This window comes from Gigantopelta aegis, chromosome 7 (genome assembly GCF_016097555.1).
Source record: "Gigantopelta aegis isolate Gae_Host chromosome 7, Gae_host_genome, whole genome shotgun sequence".
Lineage (NCBI taxonomy): Eukaryota > Metazoa > Mollusca > Gastropoda > Neomphalida > Peltospiridae > Gigantopelta > Gigantopelta aegis.
The window spans coordinates 36,170,338-36,187,210 of NC_054705.1; the positions used below are offsets into that span (position 1 = coordinate 36,170,338).

The 16,873-nt window shown below is 40.5% G+C and overlaps 1 protein-coding gene across 1 annotated transcript in view; it reads left to right on the top strand.

The window, feature by feature from the left end:
• LOC121377637 overlaps window positions 1-16,666 on the top strand; it is a 19,262-nt gene extending 2,596 nt beyond the window's left edge. The window contains exons 2-5 of the mRNA XM_041505705.1: window positions 7,244-7,337; window positions 8,686-8,813; window positions 12,067-12,207; window positions 14,447-16,666. Of these exons, the coding sequence (XP_041361639.1) occupies window positions 7,244-7,337; window positions 8,686-8,813; window positions 12,067-12,207; window positions 14,447-15,099 (1,016 nt within the window). The 3' untranslated portion in view covers window positions 15,100-16,666. The remainder of the gene's footprint in view (window positions 1-7,243; window positions 7,338-8,685; window positions 8,814-12,066; window positions 12,208-14,446) is intronic.
• The last annotated feature ends 207 nt before the right edge of the window (window positions 16,667-16,873 follow it).

The following is a 16,873-nucleotide window of genomic DNA, read 5'->3' on the forward strand; positions in this document are numbered from 1 at the left end:
ACTCGGTTTGACGGCGGCAGTGTAATATATAACTCACAACACCGGCCTCGGTGGTGTCGTGGTTAAGATTTAGATTGAGATCATTTTTAACATGCCTATGTCCACTAAGGTTCAGGCATGTCCCCTTCCTCCCCCCCCCCCCCGGTCCCGTCTCTGGCATGGCCAGTGGCTGGACCAGGCGGGGAGGGTTAAGTAGGGATAATTTTGAATTTTACTCTAAATATAGGGGACTTTAATATTTTTGATGTGTCGTTCTAATGGGAAATATAATATTGTTGTTTTCAAAAATTTAGTAGACACTATTTTAGGCCGGACAGTCTATAAAATTATATATTGTTGACTTCCTTAAACTTAGTCCTGGAGGAAAGGACAACGATCGGGGTGGGCCTTGCGCCCAATCTGGTTAGGCGATCCAACACCCAGGGGAGTGGGCTGGGTAGGCCATCGGACCTAATTTATATACGGCTGACAGGTACTGGGTTCGTAGCCCGGTACCGACTCCCACCTGGAGCGATTTTTAACGACTCAGTGGGTAGGTGTAAGACCACTTTACCCTCTTCTCTTTCACTGACCACTAACCACTAACAACTAGCCCACTGTCCTGGACAGACAGATCAGATATCTAATATGTGAACCCAGAACAGCATGCTTGAACCTTAGTTGAATATAAGCAGTAGACATATCGATCACAAACTTTCGAGCACATTTAATAAGTATTCATGGATGCAGTGTGCATGAAAGGAAAGCCATGTTTTATTTAACGAATCACTCAACACATTTTATTTATGGTTATGTATGACGTCGGTTCATGGCTTTCTCGGTTTGATCAACAGCAAAATATCTGTTATATACAGCACCCCACAGACAGGCATTTGTTATAACGGTTTTGGAGTACTGGCTGTAACGAAAATATAGATATTTTTTAAAGTGTGTATGAATATCTATATGTATGTCGGGCTTTACTTGTATCGGCATAGCTGTGGCACAGGGGATAAAATCAGTTTTGGCCTCACAAATTGTCTCTCAGCCCGTTTCTGGAGTTCGAACCTATAAAACCGAATTCCTAAACCACCACGATAACCATTCGGCCACAGATACATGTGTGTATGCATGTATGTATGTATGTATGTATGTATGTATGTATGTTTGTATAGATGTATGTTTGTATAGATGCATGTTTGTCTGTCTGAATAATTCATATCTGCTATATCTATTGATATAATATAAACGCCAACATGATACATCCCTCCGCCCCTTGCACAGAAATACAAGTCTCTCAAAACCGGCGTGAAACTGAATGAGCATTTTTCCACTTGTGAAACAGTCGCGAGCCAGTGTTTTGATAGAAATAACATATAAAGACGTTTCCTTTGTCTTTATTTTGGGTGACTGGCAATACTCTTGAGTTGGACACCAAAACAATTATGAACAGTATTCAGTAAACTGAGTAATAAATCATATAGGTAAGTTTGGAGGGTAGTTACAAAACGAGGTCATGGGGTAGGGTATGATCAAGAGTTACGCACTTATATATATATATATATATATATATATATATATATATATATATATATATAAATTTTTGTTTCATAAAATAAAACAGCCTGTCTGGTCATTTTGTTTCCAAAAAAAATAAGATTTTTTTCTATTATGTACCGTTGCACACTGCCGTCGATAACCACAGAGTTTGGTCTAATACGCGGATGGTTTATACTAAAATTCGAGCAGATCTAATTAATTTTTCTTTTCAGGTTGAAACATCTGCTAAACAATAATCCCCTAAAACAGTGTCACACAAGACGTAAACTGAATAATAAGTACATCTTAGCATGTACTATATTATCATAAAGTACAGGATTAAAAACAAAATATTTTAACTGAAATGCCAAAATGTAATTGGCGAATACATATTTAGATTGGCGAAAGAAATTGAAGATTGGCGAATTTTTTGGCGAACAAAAATAGCCACTCAGGGCTAGCACTGATATATATATATATATATATATATATATATATATATATATATATATATATATATATATATATATATATATATATTAATTTTTTTTATTATTATTTTTTTGTTCATAATAAAATTTCTCGTTCCAGCCAGTGCACCACGACTGGTATATCAAAGGCCGTGGTAGACCTATGTACTACCCTGTCTGTGGGATGCATATAAAAGATCCATTGCTGATAATCGAAAAAAGTAGCCCATGAAGTGGCGACAGCGGGTTTCCTCTCTCAATATCTGTGTGGTTCTTAACCATATGTCTGACGCCATATAACCGTAAATAAAATGTGTTGAGTGCGTCGTTAAATAAAACATTTCTTTCTTTTCTTCTTTTTTTCATTTTATTCATTTCAACTTAAGTTCGTACTTATATCCAATTAAGGTTCAAACACGCTGTCCTGGGCACACACCTCAGTTATCTGGGCCGTCTCTCCAGGACAGTTGGTTAGTTGTTAGGGAGAGGGGTTAGTAAGGAAGGAGGACATTTTTTTATTTTACGATACACTCAACACATTTTATTTACGTTTATATGGCGTCGGACATATGGTTAACCACACAGATATTGATGGAAGAAACGCGCTGTCGCCACGTCATGGGCTACTTTTTTCGATTAGCAGCTAGGGATCTTTTATATGCACCATCCCATAGACAGGATAGCACGTACCACGACCTTTGATGCACCAGTCGTGGTGCACTGGCTGGAGCGAGAAATAGCCCAAGAGGGGGGTAGTGGTCATATACCTACTCATTGAGTCGTTAAAACTCTTTCTGGGTGGAAGCCGGTACCGGGCTGCGAACTCGGTACCTACCAGCTTTATGGCTTAACCACAACACTGCCGAGGCCGGTCTGGGTGACTCGAGCTACCCCGCACCCTACCTGAATTGCAAATGTTGTTCATCTAGTACGTTAACTATATACAGTGTATATATTATTGAGTGGACTATAAGTTTCAACTCCGTCCTTTTACCTCTGTGCGTACTGTAACCTCACCGTGATGCAGGGGTGTAACATTCTCTTTGAGAATGGCCAATACAGCACAAAATTGAAATTTTGAGTAAAGGTCAGTATTTATCTGTGATATTTGTATTTTTGCACAGTTCTTTACACTGTTTTTAATTAAATCTTGAATTTTTATGCTGATGTTAATCATCACTTTATTTGTTTGCATTACCATAGTTTGACACCCAATAGCCGATGTATTTTTCGTGCTGGAGTGTTGTCGTTAAACATTCATTCATTCATTCATTCATTCATTCATTCATTCCGTCCTTTTATTTGTCTGTTAGATTGTTGGGGCGGGATTAAAGCTCAGTCGGTTGAGTGCTCGCTTGAGGTGCTTGCGTCGCAGGATTGAAACACCTCGGTGGATCCATTCAGCTGATTAGGTTTTTTTCTCGTTCCAACAGTGCACCACAATTGATTATAAGGTCCGTGGTATCTGCTTTCCTGTCTTTGGGAAAGCGCATATGAAAGATCCCTTGCTGCATTAGGAAAAATGAAGCGGGTTTCCTCTGATGACTATGAGTCAGGATTACCAAATGTTTGACATCCAATAGCCGATAATTAATTAACCAAGGTGATTCAGTGGTGTCGTTAAACAAAACAAACTTCTGTCAGTTTGTCCGCCTGTCCCGGCTTGTAACTCGCTCGAATCAGTCGTAAATATTTGGGTGTTACGCGTTCGCCACGACAGCACTTCCACAGTTGTAAAAAAAAAGAAAAAAAAAAAAAGAAGAAGAAAGAAACCCAAACGTTTAGTGGTATAACCCGAAAGACACGTAGCTTTGGCGTTAAAGGGACATGCCTGAGTTTGTTGCAATTTTAAAGATGTTATCGACTGACAGACTGTTTAACGATTGTAATTACATATCAAATATATTTTCTGCATAAAATATTAATGGCTGTATATTAAACGTGTTTCTGATCTTTCTAATATTTGTTAAATTTCATTTTATTTCCTAAAATATATTTATATTTATATATATTTTTTTTTTTTCGTACGTACGATATTATTTGAAGACAAAATCCAGTTTGGGCTTCTTACAAATATTAAGACGGCCAGAAACACATTGAATATACAGACACTGACATTCTAAACAAAAAAATATATTTAATATGTAAGTTTAATCGTAGACATATTTTATTAGTCGGAAACATCTTACAATGCAGCAAACTCAGGAATGTCCCCTTAAAGGGATATTCCTGAGTTTGTTGCAATTTTTAAGTTGTTATCGACTAACAGAGACTTTTTAACGATTGTAATTACATATCAAATATTTTTTCTGCATAAAATATTAGTGGCTGTATATTAAACGTGTTTCTGATTATTCTAATATTTGTACCATGTTAAATTTCATTTTATTTCCTAAAATATGTTTTTTTTCGTACGTACGAAATTATTGGAAAACAAAATCCAGTTTGGGCTTCTTACAAATATTAAGAAGACCAGAAATACATTGAATATACAGGCACTGATATACAAGAAAATATATTTAATATGTAAGTTTAATCGTAGAACTATTTTATTAGTCGGAAACATCTTACAATGCAGCAAACTCGGGAATGTCCCTTTAAGTAAATGTAAAGATAGAGGGCATGGGAACTCTTTTAACAAGCTCGTATACAAAAATAGGTTCAGGCACGCTCATCCCGAATTTGACCTCTGACCTAGCCAGTGGCCAATTTCGGGATATAAAAAGCAGAGGAATTCGACTGTAACTCGAAACTTTGATACACTTATGACAAGGGGATTCCCTTGTTGCCACTATTAAATGCTATCCATGGAAAATGCTTGTAACACTTACGGACAACAAACGGGTGGGATGTAGTTTAGTTTTAGTTTCAGTTTATAAAATGTGCTGAGGTGTCGTTAAAAATATGACTGTTCTGTGATAACAAACTGCCGTAGTTAACTTAAGGCTGTAATTACAGATAGAGAAGCATACAGACTGCGATTGGCAGTGGCGGATCCAGAAAATCTTCTCTTTTTTTCTCTCTTTTTTTGGGGGGTGGGGGGTGGGGGGGGGGGCAAATACATGAAGCGGAATGCCAATGGAACTTTGGGAGAGGTTTGGAGGGGATCGTAAACAAAATGAAAATTAATATATAATAAACTTATAACTGTCGCAAAATTTAGGGTGAGGGCCGGGCCCTTGGGGCCCCCTAGATCCGCCTCTGATTGGTACATTAATTTGTTTTTAAGATCATGTTCTAACATTGCACACAATTTTGTAATGGTTCATCCATATAATATATACGATCTACTTAACAATGGGGCTCGAATATAATACCATCCTTCACCTTTTTAATAACACAAAATGTGTATTACGTCCATGCTACGGTTGGTCCAATTAAAACCAGTTAGTTTGTTCTGTTTAACGACACCACTGGAGCACATTGATGTATTAATCGTTGACAAATATCATTTAATTAACCATTGGATATCAAACATTTGGTAATGTTGACATATATTCTCAGAAACATTTTTTTCATTAGCAGTAAGGGATCTTTTATATGCACCATCCCAGAGACAGGATAGCACATACCACAGCCTTTGATATACCAGTCGTGGTGTACTGGCTGGAGCGAGAAATAACCCAATGGACCCGCCGACGGGGATCGATCCTAGACCGACTACACATCAGGCGAATACGCGGGGCGGGACGTAGCCTAGTAGTAAAGAGCTCGCCTGATGCGCGGTCAGTCTAGGATCGATCTCCGTCGCTGGGCCCATTGGAGTATTTCACGTTCCAGGACAGTGAGTTAGTTGTTAGTTGTTGGTGAGACAAAAGATGGTGTTAAAACTCGCTCAGGGTGGGAGCCGGTACCTTCAACATTTTCTATTTGGCTTTGATCCTACGGAACATTTGCTAATTCAATAGCACCAAAAACCAACCCTCGTCGCCGACCCTGGTCGAGCTGCTTGCGCTCTCTTGCATCTGCCAGCGCGGTCGAAAAATCTCGCACCCACCCCAAACCTTTTCCTTGTCCTGAACGTGCACGTTAAAACCTATAACCTGACTTGACTTGACCTAATGGAAAAACATGTAGCAGGTGTCGGAATTTCCTCTCTATGATTGTATTTACAAATGACCAAATGTCTGACATCCAATAGCCGATAATTAATAAATCATAATAAGGCTGGTAGGTACAGGGTTGCAGACGTATTTGGATTATAAATGCTGAGTGACATCAGTGATACATTACAGGCCTCGGTGGTGTCGTGGTTACAGCCATCGGAGATAAGGCTGGTAGGTACAGGGTTCGCAGCCCGGTACCGGCTCCCACCCAGTTTTAACTACTCAGTGGGTAGGTGTAAGACCTCTACACCCTCTTCGCTCTCACTAACCACTAATAACTAACCCACTGTCCTGGACAGACAGCCCAGATAGCTTAGGTGTGTGCCCAGGACAGCGTGCTTGAACCTTAATTGGATATAAGCACGAACATAAGTTGAAATGAAATGAAATAAATCAATGTGTTTTAGTGGTGTCGTTAAAACATTTACGTTCTCTTTTCCCATCGAAAGAAAGAAAGAAATGTTTTATTTAACGACGCACTCAACACATTTTATTTACGGTTATATGACGTCAGACATATGGTTATGGACCACACAGATATTGAGAGAGGAAACCCGCTGTCGCCACTTCATGGGCTACTGTTTTCGATTAGTAGCTAGGGATCTTTTATATGCACCACCCCACAGACAGGGTAGTACATACCACGGCCTTTGGTATGCTGCACTGGCTGGAGCGATACATTTTTTCTATCGAGTTACCCATTTTAGACAGAGTATTGGTCCTTGAACTTAGAAACTACTACAATTTGTAGAGTTTAAAATGTTCTGAGGTGTCGTTAACACAATATTCCATTCATTTAATCATCGTCATCATTTCAGTGAAGGGCGGGATTTAGCTCAGTCAGTTGAGTGCTTGCTTGAGGTGCTTGCGTCGCAGGATCGAACCACCTCGGTGAACACATTCAACTGATTGAGATTTTCTCGTTCAAACCAATGAACCACAACTGGACAAAGGCCGTGGTATGTGCTTTCCTGTCTGTGGGAAAGTGCATATAAAAGATCCCTTGCTGCATTAGGACACATGTAGCGGGTTTCCTCTGATGACTACGAGTCAGAATTACCAAATGTTTGACATCCAGTAGCCGATGATTAATTAATCAATGTGCCCCAGTGGTGTCGTTAAACAAAACAAACTTCTTCTTCATTTCAGTGAGAGTGAATTGTGAGATAACCTCCTCCGTGATCGCCGCCGAAAAAGAGTGGAGAACTTTAACTTCTGAGGACTACCCCTTCCGCTATCGAAGGTAAGTCTGCTGTTTAAAATAAATAAGGGATATTCAATTAAAGTGACATTTCTGAGTTTGATGCAATTTTTAAGATGTTATCGACTAACAGACTTTTTAACGATTGTAGGCCTAACTTCATATCCAATATATTTTTCTACATAAAATATTAGTGTCTGTATATCACTCGTGTTTCTGATCGTTCTAATATTTGTACTAAAATACTAATCAAAATTATACCCAGGTGATTTTCCAGTCTTATATATTAGTTATGAAAATCCCTGAAATAAAAACATAAAAATGTGTCAGTATTATCATGACCTGTTACGGTATTCAAACAACCGCTACAAAAAAATGATTATAAATGACCTGTTATAGATAGAAATATGAGATGTATTTACAATTTTACTGCTAAACATATGTAATTTGAAACAGACTATAACACCCAGTTAGATATTATATACACCTGAGACCACCCCTCTGCTAAACTTAGTACTTGTGATTTCACCTGTCAGGTGTAATCAATATCAACCTGGATGTTATAGTCTGGGTGTTATAATCCTATGAAAAACAACACGATGGAAATCGATTACACTGTGACGTATAGTTAACCTGACAATCATGTGTCTGTGACGCGTAAGTTAGTTACAAGTGCAACGGCTGTAAATAACATTTAGTCGAAAAAGATGTTAAAATGTGCTTAAAATCTTGTTTTTGAGGATATGTAAGAAATAGAATAATACATTCGTGTACGTTAGATACAATTTATCTCACAACTCGTTGTTTAAAAACGTATCAAACTCGTTTTCGCTCGTTAGACACATTTTAAAACAACTCGTTGTGAGATAAATGGTATTTAACGGCCACTCATGTATTATTCTCTATATACAACAAACTACATTAGACCATTCCTATTAAACAATATAAAGACCACTCCTTGTGACATCATAAAAGACTGGGGCGGGACGTAGCCCAGTGGTAAAGCGCTCGCCTGATGCGCGGTCGGTCTGGGATCGATCCCCGTTGGTGGGCCCATTAGGCTATTTCTCGTTCCAGCCAGTACACCACAACTGGTATATCAAAGGCCGTGGTATGTGCTATTCTGTCTATGGGATGGCGCATATAAAAGATCCCTTGCTATTAATGGAAAAATGTAGCGGGTTTCCTCTCTATGACTGTGTCAGAATGACCATATGTTTGACATCCAATAGTCGATGATTAATAAATCAATGTGCTCTAGTGGTGTCGTTAAACAAAACTTTTATAAGAGACTTAAAAAACCCGCATTATCAACAGTAAAATCTAGATGCATGTTATACTCGTCATCGTCACAGCTCGTCCACACGATATTTGTGTTTTCTATTTTTAGCAACACTTTTGATGCATTTTTGTTGCGAGCGAAACATTCAGATGACGTCATCGATATCATCATGGAGGCGATGAAACTCGAATCACAACCCAGTAACTGTCCAAGTGACTATCTGGAATTTTATGATGGTATGTATTACAACATTTACAGGAAATATCAACTGCACATGTATACAAATAGGCCCCTTGCTGCTAATGCAAAAGGATATTATTATGTTGTTATCAATCAATAAGCCAATACAAAACGAAACCATAGCCATAGCTCGAATTCTCCCCTCCCCCTCCCTGTCATGAACACTACTCTCTGGCTAAGTCGGAGGTTGTGCCCACGACAGACGTGCTTGAACAGTTCTCTGATGGAAACATGCCAAAAATTACCACATAATGCAAAGGCTTTTCTGTCCTAGACGAAGGAGCCTGCGAAAGTCGACACCTGCGTCCATGACAGGCGTGTGCTACAACAGCTTGCTCTGAATGTGAACCCTTTACCAGAACTGACTTGGCATAATGCAAAGGAGGAGCATATATATACTCTTCAAAAGAAGAAACGCAAAACCACATTGTCGTAACATTTGGAGAATTGATTTCATTATTGAATGGTGAGTCCGATAATTACCAAATGTTGCAGGATTGTTCACAATTCACTCTAGTCCATTGTGAGTAAGTGATAGGACACACCACCAAGGTCAAGGTCATCTGGAGTCAATACCGGGTGTGGCCTCCGCGTGTGTTGACAACTGCCTGGCACCGCCTGCCCATTGAAGCAACCAGAGTACGGATGACGTCCCGGGGGATGGTGGCCCACTCGGCCTGCAAGGCTGCTGCCAGCTCGGGCAGGGTCTGGGGCTGTGGTTGTCGCTGTCGGAGGCGTCGGTCCAACTCGTCCCATAGATGCTCAATTGGGTTCAAATCCGGTGATATCGATGGCCAAGGAAGGACATTAATGTTGTTGTTCTGTAGGAAAGCCGTTGTGAGACGTGCTGTGTGAGGCCTGGCGTTGTCATGTTGGAACACTGCGTTGGCGTTGGCCATAACTGGAACGATGTGTGGCCGGAGGATCTGGTCAATGTAGCCCTGTGCATTCAGGTTGCCCTGCACGTGGACCAGGTCAGTTCTGCCAGTGTGTGAGATGGCTGCCCACACCATGACACTACCCCCGCCGAATCTGTCCACTTCCTGCACGCAGTTTGCCGCATAACGTTCACCACGACGCCTATACACGCGACATCTTCCATCATGACGTCGGAGCAGAAATCGGGACTCGTCACTGAACCACACCTGTCTCCATCGCAGTTGAGGCCATTGTCGATGAATCTGGCACCACTGCAGTCGGAGTCGACGGTGTTGTGGTGTTAAGATGACACCTCGAACTGGACGTCTGGCACGAATTCCTACCTCACGTAGGCGGTTCCGTACGGTCTGGTCGGATATCCTGCGCAAACCTGGTATTGCTGCGGCTGTGGAGGTGGCAGTAGTCAATCGTTCCCGAAGGTGGCGTACCCGGATGTAGCGGTCCTGCCCGGGGGTAGTGACCCGTGGTCGACCGGATCTAGGGAGGTCACGTGTTGATCCATGTTGCTGGTAACAGTCCCACAGTCTGGAGATGGTGCTTGGAGACACATGGAATGCCCTGGCAACGGCCGTTCTGGATTCGCCTGCGTCTAGTCGGCCGATGGCATTGTTTCTCTGCGGTTCACTGAGACGTGGCATGTCCTGGATTGTCAACTGTCGGCCAGATACAGAGGCCAGGCAAACGAACACCCTGCACTTTTATACTGTCGGTGTTCATGTTGCACGTGCAGACAACGCACGTGCAGTGGTGACATGGTTTGCACGTGGCTACGTTTTTGCGAATATTCACATTTTGGAACTTTATTGTACAGTAGCTGCGTTTTATCGAATGTAACCGTGGGAATGTGTTTGGGACATGCAATGACCTTACATTCACAAAGCATGAACCGGTAGGAAACATAAAATCGGAGTTATAACCCATTTGTACCCTTTTGCGTTTCTTTTTTTGAAGAGTATATATATATAGTGTGTATGTTTTCCCTAGCTTGTTTTAGCATGGTGTAACACCATGCCTCAACAGACTAGCACCATCTTGTCTTAATCAGCATCATGATTAAACAAGTCTTTTTCAGTAATTCTAAAATTGCCTTTATAAAACACCTCAAATTAATAAAATATGCCTTTTATATCTTTTGCCATTCATTTATTAAAGCAAGCACATAAATTACATTAATGTTTATTTCAATTAATTTTTGTGTATTTTTAATGAAAAACATGCCCGAAAAGTGTTTAGTCTACCATGCCTTGCCAAATTTCTGGGGAAATCACTACATGTATATATATATGTGTGTGTGTGTGTGTGTGTGTGTGTGTGTGTGTGTGTGTGTGTGTGTGTGTGTGTGTGTGTGTGTGTGTGTGTGTGTGTGTGTGTGTGTGTGTGTGTGTGTGTGTGTGTTTGAGCGTGGCGGAAGCTAATTTCTTCATCGGTATCTCCTCAAAAAAAGTTGTTACATAGAACCCAACTTCCTCAGGTCGTGGTGTGTGCTGTCCTGTCTGAAAAAGCTCATATAATAGACCCCTTGCTGCTAATGGTAAAATGCAATGGGTCTTCTTCCGAAGATTAGGTATCAGAATTTCCAAATGTTTGACATCTAATAGGCTATCATACAAAAAAAAATACATCTGTGTTTTCTAGTGGCAGAGGCGGATCCAGGATTTTGTAAGGGGGGAGGGTGTCACGAACTTCTAAAAAGGGCAGGTTTGAGTTTGTCAACGGCAAATGAGCCGAGATCCCAAAGTAAGCGAAATCTGTTGGTGGATTCGAGGACATTCTTCGCAAAATAGTTTTCTTTTGTTTAACGACACCACTAGAACACATTGATTTATTAATCATCAGCTATTGGATGTCAAACATTTGGTAATTTTGACAGTCTCAGAGAGAAAACCTGCTACATTTTTTCCATTAATAGCAAAAAGTTAAAAGTTTGTTTTTGTTCAACGACTTTACCACTGGGCTACGTCACGCCCCCCCCCCCCCCCCCCCCCGCCCCGCCCTCAAAATAAAGATGTTCCGAGATACGTTTTCGGTGCAATTCATTGGTTACCATCATTTGTCATGATTTGTTTTTTGATGTCATTAAAAAGGGCACTTGAAACTTGCGGAAAGGGTCACGTGATCACTTTGAACCCCCCCCCCCCCACTCTGAATCCGCCAGTGAGATTGAGTGGTGTCCATAAAAAAAATTAAATTTTGTTTATTTATTTATTTTATATATATATATATATATATATATATATATATATATATATATAATTATTTTTGTTTTAATTTTTTTTTTTTTTTTTCATTTTGCTGTTTTACATTTCACAGGCTCGTACACAAACGGTTCTCTTCTAAAACGAGCCTGCACCTTGGACAAGGCGTGTTTCTCTGGAACAAACGGCACAATGCTCATCATCTTCCGGTCTGATTCGTCTAGAGAGGGAAAAGGTTTCAAGATCAGCTACAGAAGTAAGTAATCGTTGTTATTTAAACCGGCCTCGGTGGCGTCGTGGTTAGGCCATCGATCTACAGGCTGGTAGGTACTGGGAAAGCGGGTTTCCTCAGTCAATATCTGTGTGGTCCGTAAATAAAATGTGTTGAGTGCGTCGTTAAATAAAACATTTCCTTCCTTCCTTAATGACATAATTCCGCATGGTTACAATGGATGAAGTGGGGTCATTTTGAACCGGAGGAGGGTGGGGGATGGGGTGGCAAAACACTTGACAAAAGGATGCATTTTCAAGAGACCAAGCAATCGCAGTCATTTAGGAGACTGGTTCATTGTGGCTATCTTGAAGTGATACAGGACTATGGTACCAGTCAACAGCTCGCCCCCCCCCCCCCTACCCCCTCCTTCTGAACGTTTCTTAGTTGTGAGTAATTTAATATTACAAATATATCAGATGTCGCTTATAGCCGATTGACAACTGAATGATCGAACACGCGACTGAGGTGCGTTAGGTGGCAGGATCGATCGACGTTGATGGGACTCCCAACCAGTGTCGCATGACTGGTACATCTAAGGTTGTGGGATGTACTGTCATGTCTATGGGACAGCCATGGTTCATACAGAAATTTCCTGATCTCATTCAAGGACTTTTCAAGGGTTTTTAAAGGCTTTTTCTTATGAAATTCAAGGACATTTTACCTCTCAAATATTCATAAAAAACATTTTCTGTATGTGAGAAAATACACTTTTAATGGGAAGTTCATTAAGAATACTGCAACACTGTTACAATACAACTAAACAAAGCAAGCATTAGTTGAACACAAAAAATCTCAGTGAGGATAACCAATGTCATGCTAATAGGCAAACAGGCAAATTGTTCAACCCTTCAGAGCAGAAAGTTTATCATTCAGTTTTTCCTCAACTGTTATGAGATCGTTCTTTTTGTCCACAACAGTGCGCCTGAATGCATTTGACTTTTTGTCACAAACAACATATTGCCAGTTTTCTGATCAATACACTTGTTGCACAGCGAGCAAGACGCTTTATGTCGGTCACATTTGTGTTCTCTGACCCAAGGCAACTGGGTCAGCCATATCCGATTAAACACGCACTTGCCCATGATCACAACTCAAAGACAAATACTTCCACAAAAGCACAGCCACTTAACATGTTCGCTGATGCGAGCGGCCATTTGCAATATAACGAAGCTTGACGAACGATCACGGAAATATACGAACGAACTTGTAGACGCTACCGGAACTGTACGAAAGTTACCGAAGCCACCGAATCAACAGTAAATGAACCGCATTCGTCAAAATACATGTACGCTCTCGCCGCTAATATTTTAAATTGTTACTATCTTTATTGAAATAATTATTTTCAAGCACAACATACAGAAATTCCAGGACTTTTCAATTACTTTTAGGACTTTTCATGACATTCTGCAGTTTTCAAGTACTTTTCAAGGTTAATTTCAAATTTATGGACTTTTCAAGACAGGGCTTGAAATTCCAGTACTTTTCAAGCCTGTGCGAACCTTGACAGCGCATGTAAAAGACGATTGCGTCGTGGTTAGGCCATCGTTCTACAGGCTGGTAGGTACTGGGTTCGGATGCCAGTCGAGGCATGGGATTTTAATCCAGATACCGACTCCAAACCCTGAGTGAGTGCTCCGCAAGGCTCAATGGGTAGGTGTAAACCACTTGCACCGACCAGTGATCCATAACTGGTTCAACAAAGGCCATGGTTTGTGCTATCCTGCCTGTGGGAAGCGCTAACAAAAGATCCCTTGCTGCCTGTCGTAAAAGAGTAGTCTATGTGGCGACAGCGGGTTTCCTCCAAAAATAAACCAGTGTCAGAATGACCATATGTTTGACGTCCAATAGCCGATGATAAGATAAAAAATCAATGTGCTCTAGTGGCGTCGTTAAATAAAACAAACTTTACTTTATTTAGGAGTATGCTACAAGGCGGCAGTGGTCCCCCTCCACCCCCCCCCCACCCCCCCCACCCCCACCCCACACACTTACCGTACCTCTCTCTTTCTCTGTCTTCACAAGTGTTAAAATAAAAGATGAAATAAGATTAAAAAAAATAATAATAAAATAATAATAATAATAATAACCGTACCGTACCGTAATGTGCTGATGCGACATTAAATCAGTAGTTCGTGTCATTTTATTCAAGATAATACGTCTAGATAAGAATTTCCATCCACCTATCCATTCATTCAATTATTAATTTATTTTCCAATTACAGGTAGCGAAAGAAATGACGCCTGTTCGAGCGGCTCACTTCCTTTCCGGTGGATCGGTCAACTGATTGGCGTCGCCATAGCAATCATAGTGCTCTGTGCATTCTGGGAGTTCTTCAAGAAGAAACATGGCCGCCGAGAGCGACTGTCTGGTCGCTGTTTGAAGCTGAGCGCGTGCTGCTCGAACTACGCCAGCGATCGACTCCACACGTGTCGGAATAAATGCTCCTGCTTCAGCAGGCTCGTCCATTCTCTTGTTTCGCGATTTAGAAGAAATGGACAGGAACCATCGCGCGTTACGCCTGAGATCTCAACGCTGCCGAGTAACGGTCAAGGGACGTTACCCGCTGGAACTTTACCCGACAGGAATGCCATATACGGTGTTGGGTCGTTTGAAAACGAGGCGTTTGACGATTCGGACTTCTCAGTAACCCCGCCCCCTTATCCAAGAGAGTTCGCGGCGGAACCCCCACCGTATGAGATGTGTGTGTCTAATGAACATCCGCATCTGGATGAGCAGCCGCCATCTTATTCGGTTTCACAGTCTCAAATTAGTGAGAGCGGAACTGACGTCACAACCCAAATATCTTTCATATCGCCCCCACCGTCATATGACCACGTGATTCTGAACCCAAATAATTACAGGTGCAACTCATAATGAGTTGGGGTGGGGGGTTTTTTCGTTGTTTTATTTGTCAGTGTTTTTTTGTGTGTGTTTTTTTAAATAATGTTACACTACTAATTTACTTGTGATATTAAATTTGCGCAATCATAGTTCACTTTGGTATAAATATTTGTGCATATACATGTTATAACTTAATTGTTTTTATGCAAACCATTAGAAACGACGCACACACACACACACACACACACACACCACACACACACACACACATACATACACACACACACACCAAACGAAATGAGAATATTTATATAGGGTTTTATTAATGATAAAATTAGTTCCGTATTTAGAGTGCCAATTTTTAAAAACGGAATGACTATTTCGGGAACCAGTCGAAATAGTAAACGCAAAAGTTAGGTTTAGCCAACGCTTGTTAAACTGGTGGTTTTTTTGTTTGTTTGTTTGTTTGTTTGTTTTTTGTTTGTTTTTTTAACGCTATACACTAAACCGAATAGCATTTCGGAAACTAGTCAAAATAGTTTGCAAACGTTTATGAAAAACGTTTCCATGAACTTAGGCAAGTTATTTTTCGTTAACGCTTGTTAGACTGGGTGTTTTGTTTTTGTTTTTTTTGTTTTTGTTTTTTTAAATTTTACGCTACACACAAAACTGAATGACCGCTTCGGGAATCAGTCGAAATACTTTGCACACGTTTAGCTCAAAACAAAATGGTTGTTTGAGAATAGGCCTGACTTAAACTAGAGTCGTAGACTACCGTGAATTTACTGCAAACTGAAAAAGGTGTGCAACTAACAAAGCTTTTCAGTGGCGGATCCAGAAAATCCATTTAGGGGGACCCAGTGACATGAGGTGGAATGCCAAGGGAACATTGGGGGAGGCTTGGAGGGGGATCGTAAAAAAAATGAAAATTAATATATAATAAAATTACAACTATCGCAAAATTTAGGGGGGGGTCCGGGCCCCTGGGGCACCCGTAGATCCGCCTCTGCTTTTTGTCTGTATTGTTTAATGTGTTTCCGATCGTCCAAATATTTTGAAACAGCTCAAACTTTCTTTTACTTTCTATTGTATATTTTTGTTTGCATGTAATACTATGCTAGTATCAGACTACCAACTGTCAGCAGAAAGTTGCCCAACTTTCTGCTCTCGCGACTTTTACGACTGTCCAGTTGCTAGTCAGAGTGCTCTTACAACTCGATTCTCGTCGTATAACCCATTAGTTGTTTACACATATCTGAGCGCACGCGTCTTACCATTGGAGTTTGGCAAATTACAACGAAACCTTCGAGTTGATCAACATCGTCGTGACAGTTGACAGTCGGAAATTAGCATTACATAATATTATGATTGTACGATAAAGTCCACTTTGTATATCATTCTAAACCACGAAATGTTGGCCTATTTAATGTCCTTTTTAGTTGCTAAACACGCTCTATTAGTCAGACATGTAATACAATAGCAACAAAGAGCAGTTTATTTCAGGCAAATTACTCTGTGATATCATAAGTGTAGAAATAATAACCTCTATTCAGTGCCGTACCTAGAGGCAGACAGGGGGGTAGCTGCACACCCTCGGGGGGGGGAAAAAAAAAAGATAAAACGAATAATTGGTAAAATGCCTTTTTTCAATTTAAAAGTGCCTTTTTATGTAGCTGACAAACACTATCAGGCGCGGATCCAGGATTTTTAATAGAGGGGGCCCAGCAACCCTTGTTTTGTTTTTGAAAATAAAATTTAAAAGTCCTTGACAGGTGGACGGAATAATGTATTCTGTAATATATATTTG